Source organism: Panthera uncia, chromosome A2 (genome assembly GCF_023721935.1).
Source record: "Panthera uncia isolate 11264 chromosome A2, Puncia_PCG_1.0, whole genome shotgun sequence".
Taxonomy (NCBI): Eukaryota; Metazoa; Chordata; class Mammalia; order Carnivora; family Felidae; genus Panthera; species Panthera uncia.
In genome coordinates, this window is record NC_064816.1 from 92,410,905 (window position 1) to 92,426,267 (window position 15,363).

At 38.4% G+C, this 15,363-nt stretch overlaps 2 protein-coding genes across 2 annotated transcripts in view; one reads left to right on the top strand and one right to left on the bottom strand.

The window, feature by feature from the left end:
• Window positions 1–15,363, bottom strand: part of HEPACAM2 (HEPACAM family member 2) — a 39,177-nt gene that overhangs the window by 21,028 nt on the left and 2,786 nt on the right. Inside the window, exons 2-3 of the mRNA XM_049642275.1 lie at window positions 10,382–10,783; window positions 6,498–6,782 (exon numbers count right to left, since the gene is read on the bottom strand). Of these exons, the coding sequence (XP_049498232.1) occupies window positions 6,498–6,782; window positions 10,382–10,783 (687 nt within the window). The remainder of the gene's footprint in view (window positions 1–6,497; window positions 6,783–10,381; window positions 10,784–15,363) is intronic.
• Window positions 13,798–15,363, top strand: part of VPS50 (VPS50 subunit of EARP/GARPII complex) — a 143,063-nt gene continuing 141,497 nt past the window's right edge. The window contains exon 1 of the mRNA XM_049642870.1: window positions 13,798–14,119. The gene's annotated coding sequence lies outside the window, so the exon portion shown is untranslated. The remainder of the gene's footprint in view (window positions 14,120–15,363) is intronic.

Below are 15,363 nucleotides of genomic sequence, written 5' to 3' on the forward strand. Positions count from 1 at the left end.
TGGATTATGGTTTAGTTTCTTGCCTGTGGCAGAGAACTCCCAGTAGAATTAAACCCTTTGCCTCAGAAATGGCTGTTTACTAAGTGACTTATAAAATCACATATCATCTGTTCTCTTTCACAATTTATGACTGGGCGGGAACAGTACCTAAATTTCTATCATGATGCTGCTTGCCACCCTGCTTGGGGAGCAGATGGTAACTATTTACAGTGAATGACCTTTTTTTTTTCTTTAATTTTTATCACTTAGAGTACTTCCCTGCAGCCGTGCCATATGTTGCACACAAAATACAGTGGTTACTGGGTTATTATTCTCAACAGAGCTGGAGGGCATAGACATTTCATGAACTACAAGTAGGTATTTGTCTGAATTACTGACTTGACGTTATATTCCACCAAATCCAATACCAGGTTATGACATCATAACCTCATACATACATGGCCAATCTTGACAGATTCTGTTATACTTTTTCTGCTAAAATAAAAAAAAAATAACTCCTGCTTTCATGAAGGAAGCTGTCATAGAAACAGTGCCTTAAGAAAACAGAGTAGTAGATTCATACTGAAATTCTAAGTTATGATGTAGACCTTCATGGGAGAATATTGCAATATGACATTTTTATTGAGGAACTTTTCTAAAGATCAGAAACAAACACACAAAAAAACAAAAAACAAAATGAAAGGCCAAAGCGCTATAATTAAGAAGCTGTTATCTTATGATGGGAATTTAGCCTTGTTACAGCATCCTCAAGTAACACTGTAATTTGAAAGGGATATGAGGAAAGCTGTTCCATTTTAGTCAAGTTCAAGAAACTCGTATTGAGTTGGTTAATCTTAATCTGTGTCAGGGAGTATTGAGATGAATAACGCAGAGCTCCTACTCGGGGTTGGGGTGCTTATGAGCAGAAAGACTCCAGTGCAGTGAGTGCCAGGAAAGATGGTGCTACAGGAGTACAGCAAACCTCTTTGTGACTCTGAAGAGGTGAGACAAGGCAAGGGCAGATGAGCCTTTCTGGGGAAGATGATACTGTGAAGGAAGAGGAGGGTGCAACCAAGTGAAGAAAGGGAAGTGGGAACCCAACTTCCCAACCAAGGCACACATTCCCAGTTTTCATAAAATGATATAGACTGCAAAAATAAGGGTGCCACATCAACAGAAAGGATAAATGACCAATATTTCCATTATATATTTTATTTAATTACTGTAACCCCAAATCAAACCAATACAAACAAAAACAAACAATAAAATGGGCTAAAATAGCAACAGAAAGAAAAATTTAAAAATTAATGAGTCTGGGTTGTGTTTCTATATGTTATGTAATAAGTAATAATTATTTAGCACAAACTAGACCATGATGTTTGATTTTTGAATCAAACAAATTATGAGTGATTGAGTGAATAAAAGAATGAATGAAGGTCAGTAAGATGAGATGTTGACTGAGTGAAGAGTTTTTCATTTGAATGTAAAATTAATCAAGAAAGAAAATTAATAATACTATATTCACAATTACCTCTTAATAAGACTAGTAATTGTTCTTAAATAATTTACATAATTCATCTTTATAATGTGTGAGTGGAACATGCATATGTACATTTTCTAAATGTTCTTCTTTCTACTATCTGCCATTAGTCTTTAATCATGACTGACATTTCTCTGTGAGATTTCCATATACTATATCTAAAAGAATGTAAAGAAGGAAGTTCAGTCTATAATAGAAGACATGTTCTGCGAAATCTGAATTTATTCAGATGGGGATAGTTTAATTCTTTAAAATAACACAGGATAAGAAAGAAGATTCAAGAGTTTAAAGCATATAATATTTAATATTTATAGAAAGGATTATGATTTTTCCCTCATTTTTATTCTTTACACATGGTATATCACCATATTCTATGATAATAATGAGATTGGGGCATGAACTTGTACATGTCAAAAGAAAAATCTTATTCTTACTTTGCCAGATTAAAGTAAATGATATAGCCAAACAAAAGTGTATTTAAAGATGCAAAAGATACTTTCATGTATCTGTGATTGTTTATGCAATTTCCCCCAGGAATTTTTCATTTAACTCTATGGCTAGAGTTTAAAGGTAGGCAAATAGATGAAGAGATAGATAGATATAAGAAAGAATTGATGTAAAGAAACTATTTTCATGTAAACAAAATAACGTATGTTAACCAATGGTAATGTTTGGGAAAGACAAATGTTCTTCTCAAGGTATTCTTTCCATTTTCTCTTTGCAGGCATCTTCTAAATTACCCAAGCTCTCCATAACTTCTTGCTGCCATGTTTCCAATTATGTCAGAATAGTTTTGGCACAAGGGAGAAAAACAAGAAATAAAAAAGGAAGAAAAAAAAGCTAAGATCATTGAGTTCTTCCTATGTGCTGCTCACTGGCTTCTTTATTCATAAAATCTCACCTAATCCTCCCTATCCCTCTTGAGACAGGTATTAGACTTACACTGAGAACTGTAGATAAGGAGATGAGGACATGGGATCACTTACACATCCTGCCAATGGCAGAACCAAGGCTTTAACTGAGGCAGTCTGAATTTTCAGCTCAGGCTCATCACTACTGTGCTCTCCACTGCTCTCCCAAATGACATGATATTAACTAGAATTTAATGTGATTGAAACAACAGATCATCAGTTAATAAGGAATGTTCCACCATAAGCTCACTTCCTACTGCCTCTCATCTCACTGAATAATGGGAAGTTCCTTGGGATTGATATTCAGTAGATTATATCTGGATGGTTTAATATCTGGTTTTGCATTTTGTACCTTGCATGTGAAGGTAAACCATTTAGACCAAGCAATAAACAATGTAAAGATTTATCTACATAATCCTAGATTTGATATACTTGGCCTGCTCATATTTTTTTCACTGTGTTTAAATAACTTCAATACTTAGATCTGTGCTACTTGCAGTTGAATGGAAGTGTTAATTCATGTCAGAAAAACTTCAGTCAAGAATATGACTACACTTATAAACAGACCATACAAAATCTGAATTTTTCACTCCAATGCAATGGTCGTCATGCAGATAGGCACGTTTATACTTTCTTTGTGAATCTATTTCTCAGCCTACACTTTAAGACAGACAGAACAGGGGCGCCTGGGTGGCTCAGTCGGTTGAGTGCCGACTTCGGCTCAGGTCACGATCTCGCGGTCCGTGAGTTCGAGCCCCGCATTGGGCCCCTGTGCTGACAGCTCAGAGCCCGGAGCCTGTTTCAATTCTGTGTCTCCCTCTCTCTGACCCTCCCCCATTCATGCTCTGTCTCTCTCTGTCTCAAAAATAAATAAACGTTAAAAAAAAAATTAAAAAAAAAAAAGACAACATTTTCACAATGTTATCTGAATATAAAATTATATAAAACTGTAAACGTTCAGCCATGAAAATAATGCCACTGTCGAACACAATATAATTAATGACCATAACAAATCTTCAGTAAGTTGCTTGGAGTGTGTGGTATTTTGGTATTTCTTGGTAAAGAACGATAATTTCCTTCTTCCTCAGCACTTTTGAATATAATTTGGGGAATAGTTAACCTTTGAGACAATGCATTCTGGACTAGGGTGGACTAGGAGTTAATCCTCTTAGGTTCCCCTACACCAAAAATGAATTATACAATGTATGAAGTTTGTTTTCTATTTCTATGTGAATAATACTTTTCAGAAAAAAATATTTCAAATTGCTCTTAGATATGTGTAGTCACTCTTTATAGTTCAAAACTGATGACTTTTTCTCTCTGTATTGTAGGTCAATATGTCCTACTTCCCCTTTTCTTTCTTTCCTATATATACCATTTCTATAATTGTATGATGTTTGTGATCTAACTTGAAAACGTGCTCTTTTGGCAAACATTTTTTGATTTAGCCTAGAATATGTATGTCTAAGTATTAGCTTATAGACCATTCTCTAGTCTTTATATTTGGACCTTTGTTTAAAAAATAATTTTTCCTCATGGTTTATCAAATAATACCCAGTGTTCAAAGCTCTCAATGATTTAACTCAAACATATCTATCTGACCATCTAGCCTACCATGCCCCTTGCTGTATCCTACACTCTAAACTGGACCATTTGCCTGAACTTTGACCTCTGCTTTGTGTTTGGTTTCCTGTAGTCCCCATCGCCTGAATGGTTTTTCCAGACGTTGCCATTGCCCCAATCATACCCATACCCAAAGGTCCATCTCAAATTTCACCTTCTCTCTAGCCAGAAGTAATGTTTTCCTTCTCTGAGTGAAATTCATCTATAACCTCATAATATTGTAGTGCTAATAATGACTAACAGAGTACTTACTATGAGCCAGTCACTGTTCTAAGCAATTTACATGTAGTAACAGATTTAATCCTCACAGTAACTCTATGAAATAGGTACTACTATTATTACCATTATTTGGATGAGGAAACTGAGGCACAGAGGGGTAAGGTAGTAGATCCAGGATTTGAACCTAGGGCCCTGGCTCCCGAGTTCATGTTCCTAGCTACTATGGTCCTTTGTATACTTCCCTATGGTATCTACGACATTCTATTTTATACACTTTATTGTGCACATTTTCTCACTTCTGCTGTAACTATAGAATAGCTTCCAGTTCCAAGATTCAATGATTCTGTTTTTATCGGCTTAATTTTGCTGGTTCAAGCAAACATAACTGTAAACCTGAATCATGCCACTGCACTCCTCTCCTTGCAGTCGCTTTTCCTGCTCCATTGCTGGAGCTCAGTTTTATCTAGTTGGAAAAACCTACATTTGGTACATATGGTGCTTTTCTCCAAAAAGTTAGTAACACACTTCCTCAAGAGGGCTCTATCAATTTTCTATTGAAGAAAATAGAACTGGCAACATAAACAGCCGCTGTTTACTGAATGCTTGCTTTGTGTCAGTATTTGGCTATTTTTCAGACAGTACCTAATTGAACCACAGCCATATGGTGAGGCGGTTTTAACTATCTCAGAAAGGTCAAGGAATTTTTTTTTTAATTTTTAAAATATGTTTATTTATTTTTGAGAGAGACAGAACGTGAGGGGCAGAGAGAGAGGGAGACACAGATTCCAAAGTAGGCTCCAGGCTCTGAGCTGTGAGCACAGAGCCCAATGCAGGGCCTGAACCCATGAACCATGAGATCATGACCTGAGCCAAAGTCAGATGCCCAACCGACTGACCCACCCAGGCACCCCAAGGTCAAGGAATTTCTTAAGTTCATATGGGTAATGACAGAATCAGTTTACCACTTAGGTCTGTTTACTTAAACACTAGGCTTTAGGCCTCTCCTAGTATTATTATACAGATATACTTGAAGATTAAGTAGATACACTTACCACGCTTAATTGTGCCCTATGGTTCACCTAGCTGAAACCTCCACCCTCCTGCCACAGGGGTGAGTTTTCCTTTGCCATGCCTCACTCTTTTTGTTACACTGTTGTGGCTAACGCTCTAAGCTACATAGTGACTGATATGAAGGCTTCCCAATATGATAGGTAATTGGTTCTCAACTAGGGGAGATTTTTGTGCCCCTCCTCACACAGGGGACATATAGCAATGTCCAGCGACATTTTTAGTTTTTAATCATTTTTAATCATAATTGCAGGGGGTGGGGGGGAGGAGGCCAGGGATGCTGCTAAACATCCTATAATACATAGGACATCCCCCACAACAAAGAGTTGTCCAGCCCAAGATGTCACTAGTGTGGATGTTGAGAAACTCTGTGTGAAGCTGAAATTAGAATGCCATATTAAACATATTAGAGGTGGTGCCATGGAATAGAGGGGACTGGGAAAAATAATACAATAAAGAAAGAGGGATCTTGGTTGGGTTAGGATAATAATATGACATAAGCTGAAGAGTTTGATGAACTTAACTCTGTATATGAGATTAAACAATAACAGCAACAATGACAGAAGAAAAGAACCAAAGAAATTGAAATCTGAAGTAATTACTGATCCTCTGCGAACCTTAATACCTACTTTCAGAATAATTCAGGTTTTTCTGACTATGATCCTTCCCGCACCCAGCCTCTAAGAACGGAGATGAGAAAATGGGCAGAGAGAACAGCCATAACCTGGGATACAATACCCATGCATAATCTGGGAACATTCTTTCTGTGGTCAGCAACAGAACACACCCTCTCCCACTTTATAATCACCAGTTCTTTGTCCTTGGGTTGGATAAATTAGTCCTTCAGCATGGTTCTGGGTTTTTGAAATTGAGGTTCCTACTTGCTACTGGAAGTAAGGTCACACAATGGACTAAGTCAGAAAATGTAGCCTAAAAGGCCCATGGCCGGTATCTCAACCTGAACTTCAAGAAACACAGTTGTGCTAGGAGCTGTATTTCCTGACAAGGCAGTGTATAGGAAATGTAATTACAACTAGTACTGTATTACAGTAGCTTAAAAAACAAATGACAGCTGGTATTGATATTCTCTGTGACGACAACCCTTGTGTAAACTACCCGGAAGAAAACGCATGAGTACGTATTTTTAAAAAACTTACAATATATGGTAGGCATAATGATGTCACTTTCCATCTCACTGACAGGATTCTTCACCAGGCAAGTGTAATTCCCGATGTCTTCTTTGGTCACTGGAGCAATATGAAGGGTGTTGTTTTGGAGAGAAAAGGAGGTGGTAGAGCTGGTACGGACAGGTCTTTCGTTTTTTAGCCACTGGTAAGCCACCCGGGTGCCCTCTTCCACGAGGCATGTCAGGGTCATGTTCCCCACATACTCCACAGCCCCAGAGGAAGGCTGAATCTGTACCACTGGCTTTGTGACAGGATCTGCAATATCAAAAGAGACAAAAGTGATTTTTGCCACCACAGAATTATAATACAAATATGTGCGGTCTTTCAAATACCAAATCCTGGGGAAATGAATCTAAAATTTTACATTTTGTAGATGTGGACGGTTCAGAAGATAAAGAAGAATAAAATACTAATGGAAAAATGCAAAGTGATAAAATACAAAAATATCATTTATACCAGAAATAACCAAATTCTAGAATGTACTTTTCAAGGATTTTCTAACGAAAACCTTTACTTTATAGATAATGCAGTTAGTGTAGAGAACACCAGCTTCCTTATTTCCTGTGCATTGTACTGTCTTCAACACCATAAAGGTATATATACTCTCATAGGCAAATTTTAACAAGACATTTCCCTCTTTTTGGTTTGTTCTAATATCTCAAGAGCAGCTGGTTGGGATAGATGAACCTAAATCTTTATCCACTATCTGAAAATATAAAGCTCAGATACATTATACTTATGGAATATTGAGGGAAAGTTTTAGAGAATCACATATTCACCACTTACTTCTTTCTTCGTGAGCGAACTAATTATGTTTTAACTGCTGTGGAATTGCAACATTATGTTAGCCACTTTACCAAAACCAAAGCCTACATTTCAACACTGACTCAGTTTGAAAATAGGAGAAAATGTGTTATTGCAATTACATCCCATTAGAGACATAAAAGACAAATTCAATAGTGATTCCTGTTGGAACTTCAAGTCATAGGAAAATAGTTTCATATCATGAATCTGGTACATAGTACTATTTGTCAAATGAACACATTTCCAAGAATGAGCAAATATTTCCTCCCTTGGTTTTCACTCTAAAATTGTTGGGTAAAGGTTGGAATTATGTAAGTATCCACAAATACTTTCAGTAAATTTCACTAATCTTTGAGGTTGTTGGTTCTGTTTGATAAAGGACAGTGACTTGCCCAGTTACACAGCAGTCAGTGACAAAATGAAGAGAGCTGCATATCTGGTCGTGCATTTTGGAGAGATATGCATTTTGGAGAGATATGCATTTCATAATCTTCCATGCATCATCACAGGACACAGAGAGAATGAGATGGTATATAAGTGAGAAATGATTGACTCTAATGTTTAGATTTCAATTTGCTATCAAGCTTTAAACTGGGGTTGATGCATCTCTGCAGGTAAATTTCTCTTGACTCATGCTCACATTTTTCTATACAGAGAAATGTGCAGTAGAGAACAGACAGACCCAATCCTTCAGCCTAGAGAATATAGGAGAAAATGAAAAATAAGAAGAAAGGTGGTTGAAACAGTTCGCAGGGGACCCGAGTAGCTCTGAAGCCTCTAGCCTTTCTTAAGATGAGGACAACTGAATTTGTCCATTCAATTTAAACTTTTTATTATTTTTGCTTTTAATTTAGAGAGCAAGTGAGCAAGGGAGAGGGGCTGAGGGAAAGAGGCAGAGAATCCTAAGCAGGTTCCACACCCAGTGCACAGCCCAATTTGGGGCTCAATCCTATGACCCTGGAATCATGACCTGCACTGAAATCAAGAGTCAGATGCTCAACCAAGTGAGTCACCCAGGTGCCCCCAATTTAATCTTTTATAGTTCCTGGTAAGAACAAAGGATGTGGATGGAATAGCTTTTCTTTACATTATTATGATTAAAAAAGAAAAATGAGTTGTGTATATCTATTACTTAGGAAAAGCTTATGTTTTACTTAGGAAAAGCTTATCTCTCTGTGTGGAAATAGATGTGGTATGGCATAAGTCAAATAAGTAATGTCAAGGTCTTATATGGGGAGAACCAATCAGAATAGACTGTGATCATAACACCTGCCTTAAAGAGTGTGACTCAGATGTGGAAGTTTCCTGGGAAGATTTTTTTTACATAGATAGACCCTAAACCCCTGATACGATTTTTTTAGTTACATTTCCCTAAACAGATCCAATTTACTATATATTAAAAAGTAATGGATGTTCCATTAAGTTTTAGGGAGAGATAGGATACTACTCAGGAGAATTTCATGAACATTGTCTCCCTTTTCTCTTCTCATAGTTGCTCTGTAGGCATCTGCTTTCACATCCTGTGCCTTTGCTTCCTTGCAGTCTCTCTGGTCTCCACTCATTTACCCCGTGCACACTTACTGAGTGCCTACTAATGGCCAGTATCAGTTTTTTGGTACTGGGGACAAAGCTGTAAACAATAAAAGGTCCCTGTTCCCATGGGCCTCATGTTCTAGGGGAAGGAGAGAAATAATAATCAAATAAAATCTAGGTGGAAATAAGTGCTATGAAAAGAATAAAGCAGAACTCAAGATAGATAGTCTCTCTCTCTCTCTCTCTCTCTCTCTCTCTCTCTCCTGTTTGGAGGAATGAGGTTATACTTTCTATGAGGTGGTCAGGAAAACCTTCACAGATAAAGTGACATTTTGGCTGGGACCTAAAGGAAATAGAGGAGGGAACCATGCTATTATCTAAGAGAAAAGCAATCTAAGTAGATTGAATAGCAAGTACAAAGACCCTGACTTATAAGGCCCTGACATCTACAAAATGTTTATCCTGTGATAGGAAGAGCTCTGAGGCCAGTGTGGTCAGAACAGAGTGAGTGAGGGGGAAGGGAGGTAGGAAATAGGATCAGAGATGTTGGGTATGCTGCGGGGGCAGGGGGTGGGTAGTCATGTGGGCCCTGTAGGACGTTGTTAGTACTTTGGCTCTTATTCTAATTGAGACAGAAAACCATGGGAGGATTTTAAGTGTCAGGAGGCTGGAGTGTAGGCAGAGAGACCAGGTAGCAGGCTATTAGGGATAGTCAAGGTCAGAGCTGGTGGTGTGGTTGAAAGGGGTGGGAGAGCGGGTGGTAAGAAGTAACTGAACTCTACATTTTGAAGGTAAAGCCTACAGAGTTATTAACTTCTTGCCTAGATGTGGGATATGAGAGAAAGAGGGGGTCAATGGTGATGCAAAGTTTTGTCCTGAGCAACTGATAGAATGGAGTTAGTACTTACTAAAATGGAGGGCATTTTAAATACTAACCTGTTAAATAATCAGGTTTAAGGGGAGACATCAGAAGCTGTGATTTGGACACCATATATTTGAGGTATGCTACTTATATACCTCATAAAGGAAAATAAATGTGTGAAATTTAGCTGATTCTACATTCCCTCAGAGGATTATTTCCAGCAATTTCTATTGTTCCTTAAGTATGGTCCTTGAGCAAGTCTCATCCTCCCGCAAACTGTGTGCCAAAATAGAATGTTCATGTGACAAAGAGGGCTCTTCCTAGAGCGTGTTCTGATACTGAGAAAATAAAATTTCCTCCATATTATTATATCAGTGACTTTATCCTTGATAGTTTCCAGGCAAACAAATAATAAGTTCTACTCATTGCTTGATTACCTTTAGTTGGGCACTGTGTATATATTTCACGTGTGTATACCTTACATGTGCCTCATGAGATAGATAATGTAATTTGTACCTGAAACACTGAGGCCTTGGGGGTTAATTAATTGCCCAAAGTTACAGAGCCAGGACCTAAAGCCCACATGGTCTAATCTCCTGAGCTGTTACTAACTGCCATGCTACCCAGCTGCCCACATCACTGATAGTGGACTCACCATCAACGGTGACTTGTATCTTCTGACTGGCTGAGAGAGTTCCATTTCCCTGAATGTTGACCTTCACGATGTAATTGCCTTCATCAGTGAACTGCAGTGGGTTGATAAGCAGAGATGCATTGGGTGGCATCATGGTGAACTTGTGTTGGTATTCCAAGTCGGGAACCACAGACTCATTCACAGAGCCCAGTAAATATTTGGGCATTGTGTGGGGTCTCTCAAACAGCCATATGATCTGGATGTCTGATGCCGGAGTGTGGAATCCATAGTGCACGGGGAGGTAGAGGGCCTGACCCCTGATGCCATGAACGGTGCGTGATGGCACTGTCACTTTCAGCCCCAAGCAAGCGCCTGCTGTGAAGGAAAGGAAAGTTGTAGTGATCCTGAGCCACATTTCACAATCTAAGGGGCAATACAGAGAAAACCTGATTAGGTGATAATGCTTACAAAGGAGAGAGGCTTCCAGGTACTGACCGTTCTAGTACCTGTTACCTGGAGAGGTAAATATTTGTCTCTGAAACCTTCTGCAATTTTAAAAACCCCACCCAAAGACTATGTTGATTGAGTGGCTTCTTTAAAGGCAAGATGAAAAGGAAAAGCAGAAGTTATTATCTTTGACTGAGAAAAGGAGAACTGGGAAAGATTATTAGTTCTAAAGTCCAATGACACCTCTAGAATTATGAAACTGTGTTTGATTCATATTATATCATAATGAAACTATGTGATTCAAGAAACATTGAGGGGCTACTTCCTCCTCAGAATCTCCCTCCAAAGTCTTCTGAAATGGCTTCTAGTCTATTATTGGAAGTTTTAGCCTTTAGCCAAAGCCTTGTCACATGGAAATATCCCAAGAAGAGTGGCATGAAGTCATTACCAGTTATGATCAATAATTCTTGCCCAGAAACAGGAACCTGGTGTGTGTTTGAGGAACAGCAAGAGGCAGGAGCAGAGGGAACAGAGTGGAGGAGGAGTGTGGTAGGACATGAGGTCAGCAAGGTGGTTGGGGCCAGATCAGGCGGTGTCTCATGGTCACAGCAAGCACTTTGGCACTTTTTCTGAGTGAGATGGGGATTAAACTAGAGTTTTGTGAGCAGACAGGGATATGATATTTCTCCTTCTTCTTGACTTCCTCCTTCTCCTCTTCCTGCTCCTCCCTCTTCCTCCTTCTCCTTCTCCTCCTTCTCCTTCTTCTAGATATACTCTAGCAGCTGTGAGAAAAGACTGAGATAGGGGCAAGAGCAGGATCAGGGAGACCATTTAGGAGGTGACTGCAATAAAGTAAGCAAGAGATATTTGTACTGTAGACCAGTATGGTAGTAAAAGGTATTGTGAGAAAGGCTGGTGATGCTAACAGGATTTGATGGCACATTGGGGTGAAATACAAGAAACAAGAGTCAAGAATGAGTCCAAGGTTGTTGATATGATCAACTGGAAGAATGGATGTCATTTGTTAATGGGCAACTAATAAATTAACCATGGGGAAGACTGAGGAGAATAGACTTTTGGTGGGGGGGCGCAAATTGGGAGTCAATTTTGGATATGTTCATTTTAGAAGCCCATTTGACATCCAAGAGGCAATACTGAAATGATATACTGGGCATGAAAGCTTGATTAATGTGGGTTTAAGAGAGAATGAGGGCCTGGAGGACTTGGGGGGATGGAGTTCTGCTAATGTGAGGCCCTGGCTCCTAGCATCCTGCCTGCCTGAGTTGTTTGGGCCCATGCACTCACTGCTACATCTGCAGGTTTCTTCCTATTTTCTGGCACCTGGAAATTTCCACACCTTTACCTTGAACCATGATATACATTTTTAAATGTTATGTAGCACTTCTGTGTGTTTGCAATTGAGAAGAGACTCCTTAGTTCAGACTACCATGTTGCTAGAATCCTAATTAAAAGCTCTTTGCTTCAACATCCTCATTTTATTTTTTAAATATATTTTTTTTATTTTAGAGAGAGAGAGAGAGAGAACAGGGGAGAGGGGCAGAGGGAGAAAGAGAGAATCTCAAGTAGGCTTCATGCTCAGCAGAGAGCCCAGGGAAGGGCTTGATCCCTGTACCCTGGGATTAAGACCTGAGCCAAAATCAAAAGTTGGACACTTAACTGACTGAGCCACCCAGGCACCCCACAACATCCTCATTTTTTCTTAAATGTTTATTTTTGAGGGAGAGAGAGAGAAAAAGAGAGAGAGAGAGAGAGCGATCAGGGGAGGGGCAGAGAGAGAGGATGGTACAGAATACAAAGCAGGCTCCAGGCTCTGAGCTGTCAGCACAGAGCCCAAGGCAGGACCTGATCTTGTGAACCATGAGATCATGACCCAAGCTGAAGTCGGACGCTTGACCCACTGAGCCATCCAGGCACACCCTTTCTTTCTTTTCAACATCCTCTTTTTAAAAGGGAGTAGTATACTACCAACATCATATGAACATTTGAAATAGTGGGGGAGAGAATGGGTGGAATTGAAATGTGAAATATTTTGAACAGTGAGGGGAAAAAATAATGGAAACTGCAGACAGTGAGTATAGACAATATTTCTGGGGAGTTTTGCTGTGAAGGGGAGCAGAAAAGTGTTCTGTTCCTTCTTCTGTTTCTTTGAATGGGTGCTGAACACTATGTCTGTAGCTACTGGAATGATCCACTACAAAGAGAAAACTCGATGAAGCCAAATATAGATGAGTAAAGGTGGAATAAAATCTTAGGTGAGGAAAGATAAAAATTTGGGCACAAATAGATCTTACAACTTCAATTTTCTCGTATAAAAATAGTTCTTTTCTTTTCTTGCTTTCCTTTTTCACCCCTACTTGAGAGATGGCCTTTAAGCTTTCTCTAAGTTGTGTTATAAAAAGGCCACCAGTATTAGGAAGGGAAAGGTAGAAAGGTCTGTTTGTGCAATGATTTCTTTGGAGAAATGGAAAGATGTAGGCCTGTTACTATAAGGAATCAAATTTTACCAACAGTAAACCTCTCCTTTTGCTTCCCAGGATAGAGGTGAGTGCAAAGGTTTCCATCATTTTGGTCTTTGGCTAGCTGTTGGTAGAGAGTGAGACCGGGGTCCAGAAGGAAAGTTAGAGAACTCAGCAGAAAACATAAAGAGGAGGATTACAGAATGTTAGGGGGGAGAAGGAACTCCTAGGTGCTCACCAGAAACTGACTGTATGGACTGAGACTTAGGTGACTATCTGGGCAAAAGAATTATGTGTCCTATAGTCTCCTTGGTTTCTGTATTTGTGATGGACTTTGTAATTTTTTTTTTTCTCCTGAGAATGGGCTGTGCCTGCACATTCATTTTAGTGATTTGGTTTGTAACAAAGGAGTTACAAAGGTATAAGATTTGCTTCTGTTTTCTTTTCTGGCAAGTGCAAGAATGTTTAATTTGTAGTTGTTCCTCATCTGAATCATTAGAAAAAGAAGGAACTGGTGCTAGGAATTCTAAAGAGGAAATAAAGTGGATTGCAGAAAAGGAGTGGTGGTTTCTGCAAGGAAATCATAAGAGAGAGAAAAAAGAAGAGAAAGTGAATCTAGGACTTAAACCTCATAATGATTGTGGTATGTGAAGCAGGGGTCAACAGAAGAGAGTGAGGTTCTTCAAGTCACAGATTCAGAAAGACATTGGGCATTTGGATGAGGGACCAGTAAAGGAAAAGATTCTTCTTAGCATCTGTGTTATCTGCACAAAACAACATGCATCTACATGCTTTTCATTGAAAGTGGGGATAAGAAGCTCTGGACACATTCCTGGTAAGCAAGAAATAAAAATTTTTTGTATTTGACACTTTGTATTTGACTACCTTACACTTGAAGGTGAAGGGCCCATATTTAATTGAAAGGGCCCAAAGAAATTTGAAGTATTGAGTCTCAGGTTTTAGTCTTCTTATTAAGTCACAAACCCTGGATATCTTTTAATAAGGCAGAAACTCTGTGTTTTTTGCCAAGGAACCATGGGGGATGGTGGGAATCCACGTCATTGTCTTGAGAATGCCCTGGAAAAAGCTGTGTGGCTGCTGACTTACAACTCAGGAATTGCCTTTGACAGTGAGCTCTAGGTTTAGATGGCATTCTTGTTTGGGGAAGTCAGCAGTCCTTGTGTAGGTTTTTTTTTTTTCTTTTTTTATTTTTTTTTTTTTTTTTTGGAAAAGGAAAAATTTTTTTTTTATCTTCCTTTTTTTTTTTTTTTTTTTTTTTTTTTGGTAGTTGTAGTTGTGGTTGTAGTTTAAAGAGTAACTGAGATTGTTATAGTCTGAAAATGCTTGGGAGGCACTTTACAAATATGGAGTGCTAGCATGACTGGAATAGAAATGTTGGTGACTTTTATATCTTGAATCAGAATGTTGAATAGTAAGTACAAAAAAGACTGATTGGAGAGTCTATGACTGGAGTTGTGGAAAGCAAATGTTATTTAATAAAAGATTAAATACAATACAAATGTTGCAGCCCAGGAATAATAAAACTACTTTAGAAGAAAATAACATTTTATACAGCATTTATAATAATTGTTTAAGGAGGGTTAACTAGTTTTTTGAGCTATTTTGAAAACTGTGTCATGTAATAATGCCTTAAATAATATATTGCTATCAATACCTCTGAATGTATTCAATGTTTATAATATCAAATGATATGAAATCATATCATTTAAATTTTTTCAAATATGTGTGATTTTTCAAATATACATATGACAGTGAGAGATAGCACAGCTATTATAATAGCTTTTTCCTTAGACTGTCTACACCATTTTTATCAGATAAATTATAGGTAGCACATTATAAGAATATCAGCAAAGAGTGTAATTCACTTCATACAGTAACTTATCTCAGCTACTAAAATCTTTTCATTTTGCAGGAAAGAACCTATTGATATGATGTAATCCTTACATGTAGTAAACTTTAGTGAATAAACAGATAATTGGATAATTCCTCTACACCTTCAGAACACACACTTTTTGCCATTGCTGTGTGTCACACTACAGATGTGATGAATCTGTGCTG